Consider the following 13,650-nt stretch of genomic DNA (forward strand, 5'->3'; position numbering starts at 1 on the left):
CAGAGCACCCCAGCCCTCAGGGACCCCCCCCACATGGCAGAGAAGTGCAACAGGAAGATGCAGGACCGGACCCCTGACCAGGCAGGTGGCTCTTAGGCAATTAATTGAAAAACGGGAAGTCAGCCCAGCTGAATGGGCCCCTCTGCATGGCAACGGTGCAGACCCAGCCAAAGCCCGGTCCCCTGCCTGTCCCGGGACTGGCAAGGCCGCCAGCTGGGCACTCACCCTTCAGGGTGCGGGAGTGGACAGGCAGGTCGCTCTTGGTGCTGTGGCGGTCATCCCCGGGACCAACCCGGTGCAGCAGGCTCGGGTCATTCTGCACCAGCCAGTCGGCCACTTTGGTCTCAGCCGACACCATCTCGCCAGGTGTGGCCTCCTTGCCCGGGGGCCGCCGCTGGCGCAGGGAAAACTTGGTGATATGGTCCTTGATCTTCATCTTGCCAGGGCTGCAGTCATCAAACTCTATGGTGAAGGAGGCGTGGCTCTGCACCACAGGGGCCGCTCCGCCCCCACCTGCCTCCGCATCCTTCGTGGGCATCTCGTGTGCCGGCCCCTCGGGGGGCTGCGATGGCTGCGGGGTCTCCTTCGTGGGGATCTCGAAGTAGCTGGGCTCCCGCCGGAACGAGCAGCCCTGAGGCTCAGCAGGGGCGCGGAAGCCGTGGAGCTCCCCGTCCTGCTGCACCGGCCCCTTGGGACGCTCTGGTGTGGGAAGATGTCTTCAGACCGAGCCTCAGGGCAACCACCTGCCACCACCCTCCTCAGCCAGGACCATCCACTCCACCCAAGATGGGGAGAGAGGCCCCATGTCCCCCGGAGTGGGCTCCTCAAGCCCAGACCATCCCCTTCACACACCACCCTCTGGGAGCCCTCAGGGTCTCACCAGCCTGGCCCAGGACCAACCTGGGTAGGGCTCTCCCTGGCGCTGGGCGTCAGGCAGCGTGCTACCATCGTCCTCACCCCACCAGGAGGGCTGCCCATACAGGGGCGTGCGGTAAGAGGCTGCCTCTGTGGAGGGAGTGAGAGTTCAGACCCTGTGTTGCTGGGGCCCCCAGTGTGAAAAGCAGAGAACTGGCACCCCAGGAGAGGCTGTACTCTGGGGCAGGCCCTGGCATCACCTCCCAGCTTGGCCCTGTGTTGACTACCTTGAGTTCTGAGGTGGCTCACTGGGAGCCTCTGCCTGGCCCCACCCTCCCCCCACGAGTGCTTAGAGGCTCCCTGCCTGCCTGGCCCCTCCTCCTTGCCTGGCCCCTCCTCCTTCCCCTCTCATGTGCTCAGAGGCTCATCTCCTGGGGCATGGTGGGGGCCCCCCACCTCCATCCTGCCCCGGCCTTCCCGACCCCAGAGCCCATCCAACAGAGGGCAGGAGGCCAGGGGGAGCCCACACCTGGGTCCAGCCACCTCCAAGGCTGGTAAATGGTTCAGGCCACAGATGGGCGGCCCTGGGGGTGGGCAGCCACTGCAATCTACATGGTCCCTGCGGCATTTTAGTTTGTTTGCCTTAATGACCAGGAGTGAAATTGTATATTTCAGATGGAATCTGACTCCTGACTCCCTCTGAGAAGCCGGCAGCCCAGCTCTTCCTGATGGCAGCAGTGAATAGAAGCAGTGTCCAGTGCCCTCAGGTCAGGGCGCTGGCCCTCATGCCCACAGTCTCCTTCCTGGGCCCTCCACCCAAGCTCTTTCCATCCTTGCCGGAGCCCAGGGTCGTCATGGCCCCCAGCTGCTTACACTGCTGGGTGGCCAGAGGGTCTGAGGCCGGTCACCTGTCAGGAACCATGTGCACACTACGCTGGGGATGCAGGGCCCCTGAGATGTGTCACACATGCTTTACCCCTCCCTGGGGACTCACTCTTGACCCAGGGTCACACCCAGGGGCTGCTGAGGCACGGGCATCTGCTACCAGGCAGTCATCCATCTGCTGCTGGCCCTGAACCCCTCCATGGTCCCCACAATGTGCTGCCCTCGCTCTAATGGAGCCAAGGAGCCAGGCTGCCCAGCTGGCTGCACCTGTCATGACCTCCGGGACAGCCCCACACTGGCTGTCACCAGCTGCATGTGTTTCACAGTCTGGACACTGACAGGTGCTCTGGGGAGCTCAGATGGCTTTCTGGAAAGCTTCCCAGTCCCCAGCGGTCTTCCATTCTGGGCGGACCTGCATCCCAACCAGACGCCAGCAGCTGTGGCTGTACAACACAGATGTGTGGGCTGACGGCGGAACACAGCAGACATGGGGCCAAAGCTGGGGGCGGCAGGGTGACCCTTCCTGGACCAAGGTGGGAGCAGAGAGCCTGATCCCTGGATACACCCCTGTCTAACCAGAACTCAGGTCATACACTGGGACCTCAGGCTTGGATACCCCACCCCGACCCCTCCACACCCCACCAGGCACTTTCTCACTCTCAGGTCCTTCCCCTCCCCTTGTGCCCACCGGACGCATGAGGACCCTCATGCAGCTGTCTTCCTCCCAGACTTCTGCCCACCCACTGCACTGACTGCCAAAGGCACAAATCAGGTTTCATCAGAAACCACCAACTCCTGAGCCCTGCTGGCTTGGTCTGCAGAATCGAGTCCAAATACCTGATATTAGGGAGCATAGCCGCACCCCCCATCACCTGCCTCTCACCACTGGGGACACAGGGTGCCCAGCTAGTGGCCCACCAACCCCACAAGAACTGTGGGCCCAAGGGGTGCAGGCGTGCACAGGTAAGTGTGCACAGGGGTGAGCAGTGTGGGTGTGCCTGGGTAGCTGTGTGTGTGGGGTGAGAGGTGAGGGATGTGGGTGTGCACAGGTAGATGTGTGTACAGGGGTGGGGGTGTGAGTGCACAGGGGTGAGCAGTATGGGTGTGCATGGATAGGTCTGTGTACAGCAGTGAGAGCTATGGGCATGTATGGGTAGGTGTGCACAGGGGTAAGTGGTGTGGGTGTGCATGAGTAGGGTGTGAATAATGAAGAGGGGTACAGGCATGCATGGGTAGGTGTGTACAGGAGTGAGGGGTGCCGGCATGCACAGGTAGGTGTATGCAATGGGTGAGGAATGTGCATGTGCAGGGGTAGGTGTGTGCAATAGGTGAGGAATGTGCGTGTGCAGGGGTAGGTGTGTGCAATGGGTGAGGGGTGTGTGTGTGCAGGGGTAGGTGTGTGCAATGGGTGAGGGGTGTGCGTGTGCAGCGGTAGGCGTGTGCAAAGGGTGAGGGGTATGGGTGTACACAGTATATGCATGCACAGGGGTGAGGGGTGCAGGGAGGCAGGTGCAGGGCAGAGGGCCAGGCAGTGGCCCTGTGTGCTCACCCCATCCGCATTGCCTGGCCTACCTGTTCCTGGTCTCCGGTCCCCCTTCTCCGGCCTGGGGTTCGAGGCCTCGCAGTATGGTGTGTGTTCCGGCAGTGCCTCGCTCCTCTTGGGCGCCAAGCCCTTCACGCTCACCTGCAGCTGGCTGGTGTACTTCTCATGCTGTGGGCAGGCCAGGCGGGGTGAGGTACTGGGCCCAGCCTCAGGAGGACCCCACCAGGGTGGGCCCAGCCTCTCCTCTCCATCCAGAGGGCCCAGCTATGACTTTGCATGTCACAAGCTCTCCCTAATGCTCCCCAAAAGAGCAGACAGAGCCTCAGCCTGCCCAGGTAACAGCTCGGGGTCCAGCTCAAGCCTGGGGAGGGGCAGCTTCCAGGGGAAGCAGGGGCCTGCTTGGGCGGGGCAGGGCAGAGCAGGCTGCGATCATCAGAGTGGGGGCCCTGGGATGGGCAGCAGGGCCGCTTGTGCCATCAGACAGAACCTGGCTCCCTTAGGCCCCACCCCTTGCAGGCTGGGGGACCCCAGGCCGCTCAGAGATCATGCGAGGAACGGGCTAAGCGCCCTGGCCCCGCGGGGCTCCTGGGGAGCTCTGAGCAGGGCCCCGAATCTGTGCTCCACAACTCCCACGTGAACAAGTGAGGGCGAGGAGACGCCGTTCCCACCTAGGACTCTCATGCCCCCCACAAGGGCCCCAGCTGTGCATGTCCCCAGCACACGGGGGAAAGGGCACGCAAGGATGCCCACCCTGAAGGCTGCCACCATCGGCCTCCAGCACCCTTCCTTCCTGCCTCTGGCCACCCCCCAATGGCAGCCTCATCAATATGCTGGGGGCAGCTTTTACCTCCTGAGGGGCTCCGAGAGGGTGCCCGGCCAGGGTGGGCAGTGCGGGAGGAGATCGGAGAGACTGACAGGAACTCGGGGGGCCTTGGTCGTGCAGCATAAAACCCTTACAAACCCTCAGTCTAAGACTTCAGATTTCAGCCTGGGAGACCTCAGATCCCCTCACCCTAAGAAGCAATAAATCCTCTCAGCCTGTAGTGACCCCAAATCCTGCCACCTTGAAGGACTCAAATCCGATAACCTGGAGGGAACTTAATCCCCTGGGCATGAGACCCCAAAGCACCTCAGCTTCAGAGACCTCAAATCCCTTCACCCAGAGGAATGCCAAATCCTCTAACACGCAGATCCTCAAATCCCCCGAGCCCAAGGAACCCTAAGTACCTCACTCACAGAGAGACCAAATTTCCCCAGCCTCAGAGACCCTAAGCACTCTGCCTGGAGACTCTTAATCCCTTCAGCTTCAAAGACTCCAGGTAACTGTAACGTCAGAGAATCTAAAGCCCCTTATGAGGCCCCAAAGCTCCTTAACCTGAGAGACACTCCCAAAAAGATGCTAGGGGGCTCAGGGGCTGTGCACCCTCCCGGACCCCGCCTCAGCCCCGCTGCACTCTCCTGCAGGGTGACCCCAGCAGCTTCCTGGGCTCTGGCCACCCAGCTCACCCAATGAGCCGTTTGTTCTGTGAGCCAGAGCTAAACCCGCCAGCACCCAGCGATGCAGCTCGGAAAGCCCAGGAGCTCCAGCAGGCTGACCATGCAGCCCAGCTCCTCCCGGGCCCCTCCCAGAGCCCAGATCCTGCTGCATCCACAACAGTAGCACCCGGGTCCCAGTGCCCCCGCCATCTGTCACTGCAGCAGGCTGGGGGTAATGACTACCTTCCCACCTGCCAGACTGGGCCATCTGGCAGGGCAGGACAGGCTGGCCTGACTCATGGCACCCACAGCCTGAACGGGGCGCCCCAGAGGCCTGGTGAGTGGGAGTGGTTGCTGGGGAGATGGCAGTGGGAGCATGGTGGGGAGGATGGGGGGCTGAGCCCCCCGGGCTTGGCCAGCACTAACCTTGAGTGCCTCCTCCGGGACTCGGTGCTGCACACGCTCCAGCACATACATGTTGGAATGTGGACACGTGTTAAGGCAAACACAGAGCGGAAGAGCCAGGAGCCCAGCGCTGAAGTCCACGCCCAGCAACAGGTGTGCCAGCTCAAGGGCCCATCGAGGCAGGCAGAGGAGGGGCCTTTTTCTTCCCAGGGAGGCACAGCCATGCCCACCCATGTGCTCAGACAGTCCCAAGGTTGGGCCAGGACTCGGGGTCCCAGGGAGTGGTCACCAGTTCCCCAGGCCCCACGTGACCTCAGGCTGGGTGGGTGGGCAAGCAGCAGGAACTCGTGGCCAGGGTGTCCACGGGGGACCGGGCTGCAGGGACTAGCATTCCTTGGGGTGCTTCATCAGCAGGTGGAGCCAGCCCTAGGGTCACCCTCCGTGTTCTGTAACCCAGCGGCCCCAGCGGTGATAGCCCTGCTTCTGGAGTAACAGGGTGACTGTGGTCCTGGGGACTGAGGAGAGTCGCTTAGGGGCAGGATATCGTAGCCGAAGCGGATGACGTCGTTGAGCTTCAGCGTGACGTACTTCTGGTCCGGGATGCGCATGTCGTTCACAAATGTCTGCAGGAAAACAGGTGGCAGGGTGGTGGGGCTGAGCAGGTGGGTGGCTGCGGGCAGGGCCGCAGGGCCACTAACTCTCTGGAGCCCATGGCGAGCGATGGCCTGTGCAGCACCGTCCCAGGCACCAGCCCCAAGTTCCACAGCCACCGGCCAGGGCACCCAGGCACTGGGGCCCACCCAGCACTGCAGGGACTGTGATGGAATCCTCCAGAACAGAACTCTTTGAGCATCTTTGTGAAGTGGACTCCAACAGACGCTTCCTCTCACCCACACAGCCTCGCACTGGCCCCAGCCCCCACCTTGGCCCCATGAGCCCTTGGGAACAGTCGAGGCAGGCCTGCCCTGTGGTGGCCCTTGGCCAAGGGTCAGGCCTCAGAGGGTCTGATACCCCCCTCCAGGCTGCCTGCTGGCAGGGGTGTTGATGCGCCAGTCCCACAGGCAGGTGGGAGGCAGGTGTGTGGGCATCACAGGCCTCAGAGGTAGCCAGCCATGCAGGGCCCAGGAGCACAGACCGGGCCGGTGCCATGCAACCCAGGCCAACAACCCCAGGAACCCTCTCAAAGCCCATGTGGGTGACGCAGCCCACACAGACAGAGGAGCGGCCACTTGCTGTGCAGCCATTCGGGGACAGCCACTTCATCAGACAGGCATGCTGCGGGAGGAGGGAGCTCAGGACAGACCCCAGCAGCCTGAGACCCCATGGCCGGAGCTCCTTGAGGGGCTGCTGAGGGGCTGCTAGGGCCCCCCAGCTCAGGACTGCAGAGTGCAGTAAAGATAGAGTGTCCCAGGACAAGTTGGAGTCCACCAAGCTCAGCAACAGACAGAAACATCCAGACAGGGATCTCAGGGACAGACACACGCCCCCAGAGAGGGGCCTCCGTCCTTCCTGCCCGCTTCCACCCCATACCCCATTCCTTTCACCTGACCCCCACCCTGCTCTTGCAGCCAGGGGTTCCCTCCTGGTTACCTTCCTGCCCCTGGCACCCCCAACTTACAGAAGAAAGGATCACATGTCCCCACCCATACCCAGACTGGATACCCAAGCATAGCTCCTTCCATTTCAGGGGCCCCATTCACCAGCCTAGCACGTCCCTCCCCATCTGCAGGGTCCACTCTCCCTGAGAGCAGCCTGATCCTTGGGGGCCTGAGACCCTGCCAGGGGGAGCCTTCTGGGGAGGCCTGGGGGCTTCTGCAGTTGGGGATGGGGCCCGATCTGGGAGAGGGGCCAGATTTTGGAGATGGGCCAGGGCTGGGGGAGGGGCCAGGGCTGAGAGGGAGGGGCCGGGGCTGAGAGGGAGGGGCCGGGGCTGAGAGGGAGGGGCCAGGGCTGAGAGGGAGGGGCCGGGGCTGGGGGAGGAGCCAGAGCTGAGAGGGAGGGGCCGGGGCTGAAGGGTAGGGCTGTTAAAAGACCAGGCCAGGGCGTCTCATACTCACCCCATTGAGGCTGCCCAGGTCCTTCACGCAGTGCTCGTCCCTGTCCTGGTCGTAGTTGATGACGGCATGCTGCTTGTCCACACTGCGGGACTGGGGAGACACACAGCCGGCCCTCAGGTGCTCCAGGGGAGGAGGTGACACCCAAGAGGCAGAGGCACCCCTGCTCCATCCCCTGCCCCAGCACACCACCAGCAGTGGCCCCCGGGCCCCCAGACCACACAGTGTTGGGAGCCCTCTGGTCATCTGGCACAGGCTGCTCCCTCGCAAGGTCAGGTGGCGGCAGCCAGGCTGGCGGTGAAGGGGGCTGTCTCAGGGAGCCCAGCCCCACAGGAACACACACAACTCTCAGCCAGTGTCCACACCTTTGGTGCTCCCCCTCCGAGTGCTGCGGACCCTTTCTGGGCCACCAGCCCACCCAGGACCACCCCCCCGGAGGACAGGTGCCCCAGTGCCCTCACAAGGTCAACCCCAGTTGTCCAATTGTAAGGCCACAGCCAAGCTCCCATCACTGCCCCACTGGGGCATGGGGAGACAGAGGCAGAGGCGAGTCACTTTCTACTTGCTTAAGCGCTGTGAGCACGGCCGCTGCCCACCCGGCCTCCACTCCACACAGCGCCCTGTGCTGCCAAGGGCTCTGGGTGGTGGCTCCATCCCTCCTGCCCCCAAACCTCAGGAGCCACAGGCCTGGGGGTCCAGCCCTAGAAAAGGCCAGCAGAACCAGACGACCCAGGGAAGCCACCAAGTCCTGGCCCAGACAGTGTGTGACCCTCACCACCACCTAGGGACCATCTAGGCAGCGCACCCACAAGACACCAGGCCAGCTTCCACAGGCAGCAATGGGCCTGAAGGAAGTCCCCCAGTCCTGGGACAGGACGGCCCGCAACCCACATGACTAGGACCTGGACGTCCCTCCTGAGTGCCAGCACGGCTTCTCAGTCTCCCAGGTGAGAGCCCGGGCCCCTCAGGCTGGTCACTCTCAGCCTGCCATGTGCAGGCCACCCTGGCAGCTGGCCATCACTGCCCCACCACTGGGCACCGTCCTGAAACACCGGTGTGGGGCCTTCCCCAGCACCCCTGGGCAAGGGCTAGAAGCCCTCAGGGCAGGACCTCCTTCCTCACTCAGAGAGGAGATCGCACAGCAGGGGCTAGTTGGGGGCACGGGCTCTGATGGCCCAGCTTGACTAAGGCCTCCGCAGAGGCGCCAGGGCAGGGAAGCTGCAGCTGGGTGGGGCTCGTGGTGGCCAGCAGGCCTGAGAGCCAGCCTCACGCTAGTGCCACTGCCACCCAGCAGTGGGCACTCAGAAGCCCCGGGTGCCTGGCTCAAGCCACGGTGGTGGCACTGCAGTGGAGGACCAGGGCCAGGGTTTGGGGAGGACTGCAGTGGAGGACTAGGGGAGGACTGCAGTGGAGGACTGGGGGAGGACTGCAGTGGAGGATCAGGGAGGACTGCAGTGGAGGACTGGGGGGAGGACTGCAGTGGAGGACGGGGGCAGGGACTGCAGTGGAGGACTGGGGTCAGGGACTACAGTGGAGGATCAGGGAGGACTGCAGTGGAGGATCAGGGGGACTGCAGTGGAGGACTGGCGGGAGGACTGCAGTGGAGGACTGGGGGCAGGGACTGCAGTGGAGGACTGGGGGCAGGGACTGCAGTGGAGGACTGGGGGAGGACTGCAGTGGAGGACTGGGGGCAGGGACTGCAGTGGAGGACTGGGGGCAGGGACTGCAGTGGAGGATCAGGGGAGGACTGCAGTGGAGGATCAGGGGAGGACTGCAGTGGAGGACTGGCGGGAGGACTGCAGTGGAGGACCAGGGGCAGGGACTGTGGTGGAGGACGGCGGGGGGGTGGGGGGACTGCGGTGGAGAACCAGGGAGGGGGACTGCAGTGGAGGGTGGCGAGGGGGGTGGATAGGGCCCACCCCTCCTGTCAGGACCCTGGGTCCCCCCAGCAAGTGGGCAGGGGTGCCAGGGAGGTTTAAAAGGGAGAGTAGGGTCCTGGGTGCAGCCATCCCTCAGCTGCCTGCCCAGACACAGCCCATGGTTTCCCAGAAAGCAGGTGAGCAGCTCCACCTGCCCCACATGCCCTCCCTGGGAAGGCGGATCCTGGTGGGGCTCCTGGTGCCAGCTCACCTGCCAGCCAAAGCCACAGTTCTCTGGTAGAGTGGGTCTGACCTTGACAGCCACCACCCACCTCCAGGTCCACCCTGTTCAAATTCCTCCTCCGAAGCTGGCACCCACAGCTACATAGCTCCTGGCCACCACAGCGGCAGTCTCTGCCGGAGGGGTTGGGGGAGGATTCTGGCCAGGGTGGGTGACTCCAGACATCACCTCCTCCATTGGACTTCCCACCTATCACTGAAGGCCTCCAGACACAGCGACCCCCAGCACTCACCTCCTCCAAGAAGCCCGTCCTGAGACCCCCTTCCCAACTCTAGGATGGCTGCTGGAGACACCTCAGGCCACTAACTGCCCCGTGGGCAGCCCTGAGGGCCAGGCCCCAGGATTCCTGCCTGAGAGTGCAGCCTGGAAGCTGGGAGGCCTGGATCTCCCTCAGGAGGTTGGGGCTCACCTCCTCCTGCACACTGGCCTGTGCACAGGGCAGCATCACCACCTCAGCCCGCCCAACACATGGGCTCCACGGGGCCAGGGGGACCTGCTGCTGTCTCAGAGAAAGGAAACACTGAGGCCTGGGGCCTGGCTCAGGCCCTCCCTGCCAGCATGAGACCTCCCCAGGGGACGGGGTCTAGAAGGGGCATAAAGAAAGGAGCTACTGCCCCGTCCCCTCTGGAAAGGGCTGAGGTGGCTGAGGGCGGGTGACGTGGATGTCATCTCTGCTGAGGGGTGACCCCCTGGAGGGGTTTCCAGCCTGGACGCCTCCCCGCTGCTCCCCTAGCTTCAGACCCCCTGGGCCTCAAGGCCTCCTGCTGGACACAACTCTGCACACCTTCCAGGTCCTCTGAGCCCCGCCCCAGGCCTTCCCTTGAGGGCTCACCCACCAAGCCCCTCTCCACCACAGGCTCCAGCAATGCTAGTCTTCCTCTTGGCAGCCCTCGGTCAGCCTCTCTCTCCACAGCCCCCTTTCCTGCAGGCCCCAAGGCCTCTCCAAACCTTCCTTACCCCACCCAGGCCACAGTCAGGCTTCAGGCAGGTGACTCTGCCAGCTCTGGGCACACCACAGCCTTGCCCGGGCCTGGGTCTCACCTTCAGTCCAAGCCCCCTCCCCTGCCTGCACCCACCTTCCCCACCCAGCCCATCCCATCCTCCGGCTCCTTTGACTCAGCACAAGGTCCCCCCACAGGACCCTGTTAATACCCAGAGCCCAGCTGCCCCACCCACTCCCAGGGCTGAGCCTCCAACCCCAGCCAGGGCTTTCTCATCAGACCCGCTCCTGCCAAGCCCCTCCCCAGACTGCAGGAAGCGCCGGAGACACATGGGGAACCCCCTTCCAGAAACTCCCCTCTCCAGCCAGAAGCAGCCCCTCACTTGGCCAAGCCTCCAGCCACCAATGAGAAGTGCCCCCCGGCCCAGGGCTCAAGACTTAAAACAACAGAAACCTGGGCCTGTGGAAGGAACTCGGTGCAGAAACAGCCAGACAAACACAGATGTGTGACATGGCTGCAAGACGCACCAAACACATGATTTTGGGGAAAGTATCTAATAATTTATACTCACTTTAAAATAGAATAAAGATGTTTCCAAAGTTACGTCTGACGCCCTCTGTGGCAACAGCCTGGCCCAGCTGTGCTGAGTGGCAGTGGCAGCAGCCAGGGCTCTGGGCACACCCTCCTGCCAGCTCACCCGAGTTCCCCATTGGCAGCCACAGGCACCCACAGCAGACCGGCTCAATGCACTGGGCACAGAGGGCCAGGGCCTGCTCAGGCTGTGGTCTCTGGGTCGGCACGTGAGAGTGCAAATCCCGGCTGCCACACACTCTCACAGAGGACACCTCCCCACAGACACGCAGCACACACATGCACACAACACACACAGATGTGTGCACCTACAGACATGCACATGTACACACATGTACACTTACACATGCACACACACACTACACACCCTGTACCACAGCCTGGGCCACCACAGGAGTGACAGCCACAGCAGGAAGTCCTGCCTGGGTCCACGTTCCTCCATCATTTAATGCCTGTTCGCTGGGCACCAGCTCTGTGCCAGGCTTGCACTGGGCACAAGGACACTGTGGGGAGCAAAGGCAGGGCCCTGGAGAGCGTGGTCCGTGGGACAGCACGTGGGTGGCAGCTCTGCCTGGAACACAACTCCACCACCCGTCTGCTCGCTGTGGTCCAAGCTACCGCCCCTCTTGCCTAGTGACAGCCAAGGCCTCAGGGCCACCCACTCTGCTTGTCTCCCCTCCACGTCCCATCCCCATAGCCCCAGCTCAGCTCTGTCCTCTCACAGCCTCCCCCTCCTCACCGGCCCCAACTCCTGCTGCTGCGGCTCCTTGGGCCTCAGCACAACGTAGGCAGGTGTCTGCTGACTGCTCAGTCCCCAGTACCACCTTCTTTACACAGGACTGGACCCTGGACACGTTGCTGGCCCCTCTCTGCAGTGGACGCCAAGGGAGGGCAGGGTCTCTGCTTGGCACCTTGCCCAGTGGAAAGATGTGGCGCTGAAAGCAAGGACTGTGGAGGGGGCGCTGGGACAGGGTGTGGAGGTTCCAGGGCAGGAAGGTGGGTGTGAGCCAGGTCCAGAAAGCCAGGACAGGTGTGGGGAGAGGCTGGGTCCAGTGGAGGCCTGCATTCTTGTCTGTGCGTGGGGTCTGGGTGGGGGTGGGGGTGGCACTGGGCAGAGGGAAGGGGACCCTGGTGGGGACCCCGGGTGGAAGGGACGGAGGGTAACAGGTTTGGTTCAGCCACTGAGCTTGGGATGGCTCTGAGAGGCCCCAGTGCAGCAGCCATATCCAGTAGGAGGCTGGAAGCTGAGGACAGGGCAGGCTCCAGGCAGAGTGTGGATCGTCTGAGCAGAGGTGGACAGGGCCTCGTGGAAGAAGCAGTATTCGGAAAGGGCCAGTGAGGCCCCTGAGCATGAGCTGAGAGGGCGGGGGTCCTGGCGCAGGTGCCAAGGAAGTTGCTGCAGGGAGGGGCGGCAGGTGCAAACATCCTGAGGTCGGGGGCAACAGAGGGGCCAAGGGGCTAGACATGGGGCTGCAGGGTGGTGGTGAGAAGCCTCTAGGGCAGCTGCACAGGGAGTGAGGGGTGACAGAGGCTGGCAGGGGGCAGCGGTGGGCAGGTAGGAGGCCGCTGCAGGGGCACTGGGAGGCAGACGGCCTTCCCACACTCACCACACCTGCAAGGTCTCCCTGAGCCTCAGTTTCCCCATAGAGATACATTTTACAATGGCGACACCACCCACAACAGCGAGGGGTAGAAATACAGGCCCGCCCAGGCCAGGGGTGGCCACTGTGGAGAGCTGGGAAGTCCCCAATGCTCCCAACCTGCTCAGAGCTCCACTGACAGGTGCAGAAACTCGGAATCGGACCCCAAACTCACCCTGAGCACCCTGCCCCCAGCACTTTCCACCCCCCCCCCAGGGAGAAGCAGGCAGAGCAGGCCTGGTGCAGGGGTGGGGCAGGAGGAGCACCCACACCAGTCCCCTGCCTGCAAGCTGGCTCTGGCTTCTTCCAGAGGCTCCAAAGTGCCGCCTCCTCTGAGAAGCCCTCCTGGCCACCCTAGGTAGAGCAGCGCAGCCATCGCTGATGCCGACCCTGCATGCGGACCATGGGAGCAAGCCGCCAAATACAGCTGTGGCCCATATGAGGCAGTGGGGTATGTGGGGCGTGGCCTACAGCCTACCCCTGTCTTTGGATGGCTTGAGAACTAAGAATAATCTTTACATTTTTATATGATTGAAAATCATCAAAAGCTATTTCATGACACGTGAAAATTATGGGAAATTGATACTTCAACAACCATAAGTGAAGTGCAGGTGCTGCCGCGCCCGCCTTGGCCGCCCACGCTCGCTCCCTGGCTGCCCCTTGCCACGGCCACAGGCCTGGGCTGCAGTGGACACTTCATGGTCCGCAAAACCTAAAATCTTTACCAGGCCCTTTGTAGAAAACATTTGCCAACTCCTGCCCCCAGCCACCGACTCTCTCCAGCTACCAGAGGCATAAAGAAAAGAGAACAAAGGGAGAGAATGTTCCAGATTAAAGAACTTCAGAGCCGGAACAACCAAACACAAGGTGTGAGACCTGCTGGGTCCAGACTCAAGAGGATCAAAGGACGCCTGGGGAGAAGCTGGGATGTCTGGACTTAGTCCATCCCAGCTGCTGTAACAAAATTCCTGAGTAATGTGGAAATGACACAAATGTATTGCTCACAGTTCTGGAGTCTGGAAGCCCGAGATCTAGGCGCCGGCTGATTTGGTGTCTGGAGAGGGCCCTGTCCCTGCTTCAAGGATGGTATCTTGAATGCT

General features: G+C 62.7%; 1 protein-coding gene across 7 annotated transcripts in view; it reads right to left on the reverse strand.

Moving 5' to 3' along the window:
- CEP170B (centrosomal protein 170B) overlaps positions 1 to 13,650 on the reverse strand; it is a 64,130-nt gene that overhangs the window by 12,536 nt on the left and 37,944 nt on the right. For all 7 annotated transcript variants that reach the window (XM_030804026.1, XM_030804028.1, XM_030804025.1 and 4 more), the window contains 6 exons: positions 7,222 to 7,311; positions 5,709 to 5,787; positions 5,186 to 5,244; positions 3,313 to 3,451; positions 901 to 1,005; positions 226 to 699 (listed from right to left, as the gene is read on the reverse strand). In XM_030804026.1, the coding sequence (XP_030659886.1) occupies positions 226 to 699; positions 901 to 1,005; positions 3,313 to 3,451; positions 5,186 to 5,244; positions 5,709 to 5,787; positions 7,222 to 7,311 (946 nt within the window). The remainder of the gene's footprint in view (positions 1 to 225; positions 700 to 900; positions 1,006 to 3,312; positions 3,452 to 5,185; positions 5,245 to 5,708; positions 5,788 to 7,221; positions 7,312 to 13,650) is intronic.

This window comes from Nomascus leucogenys, chromosome 22a (assembly GCF_006542625.1).
Source record: "Nomascus leucogenys isolate Asia chromosome 22a, Asia_NLE_v1, whole genome shotgun sequence".
Taxonomy (NCBI): Eukaryota; Metazoa; Chordata; class Mammalia; order Primates; family Hylobatidae; genus Nomascus; species Nomascus leucogenys.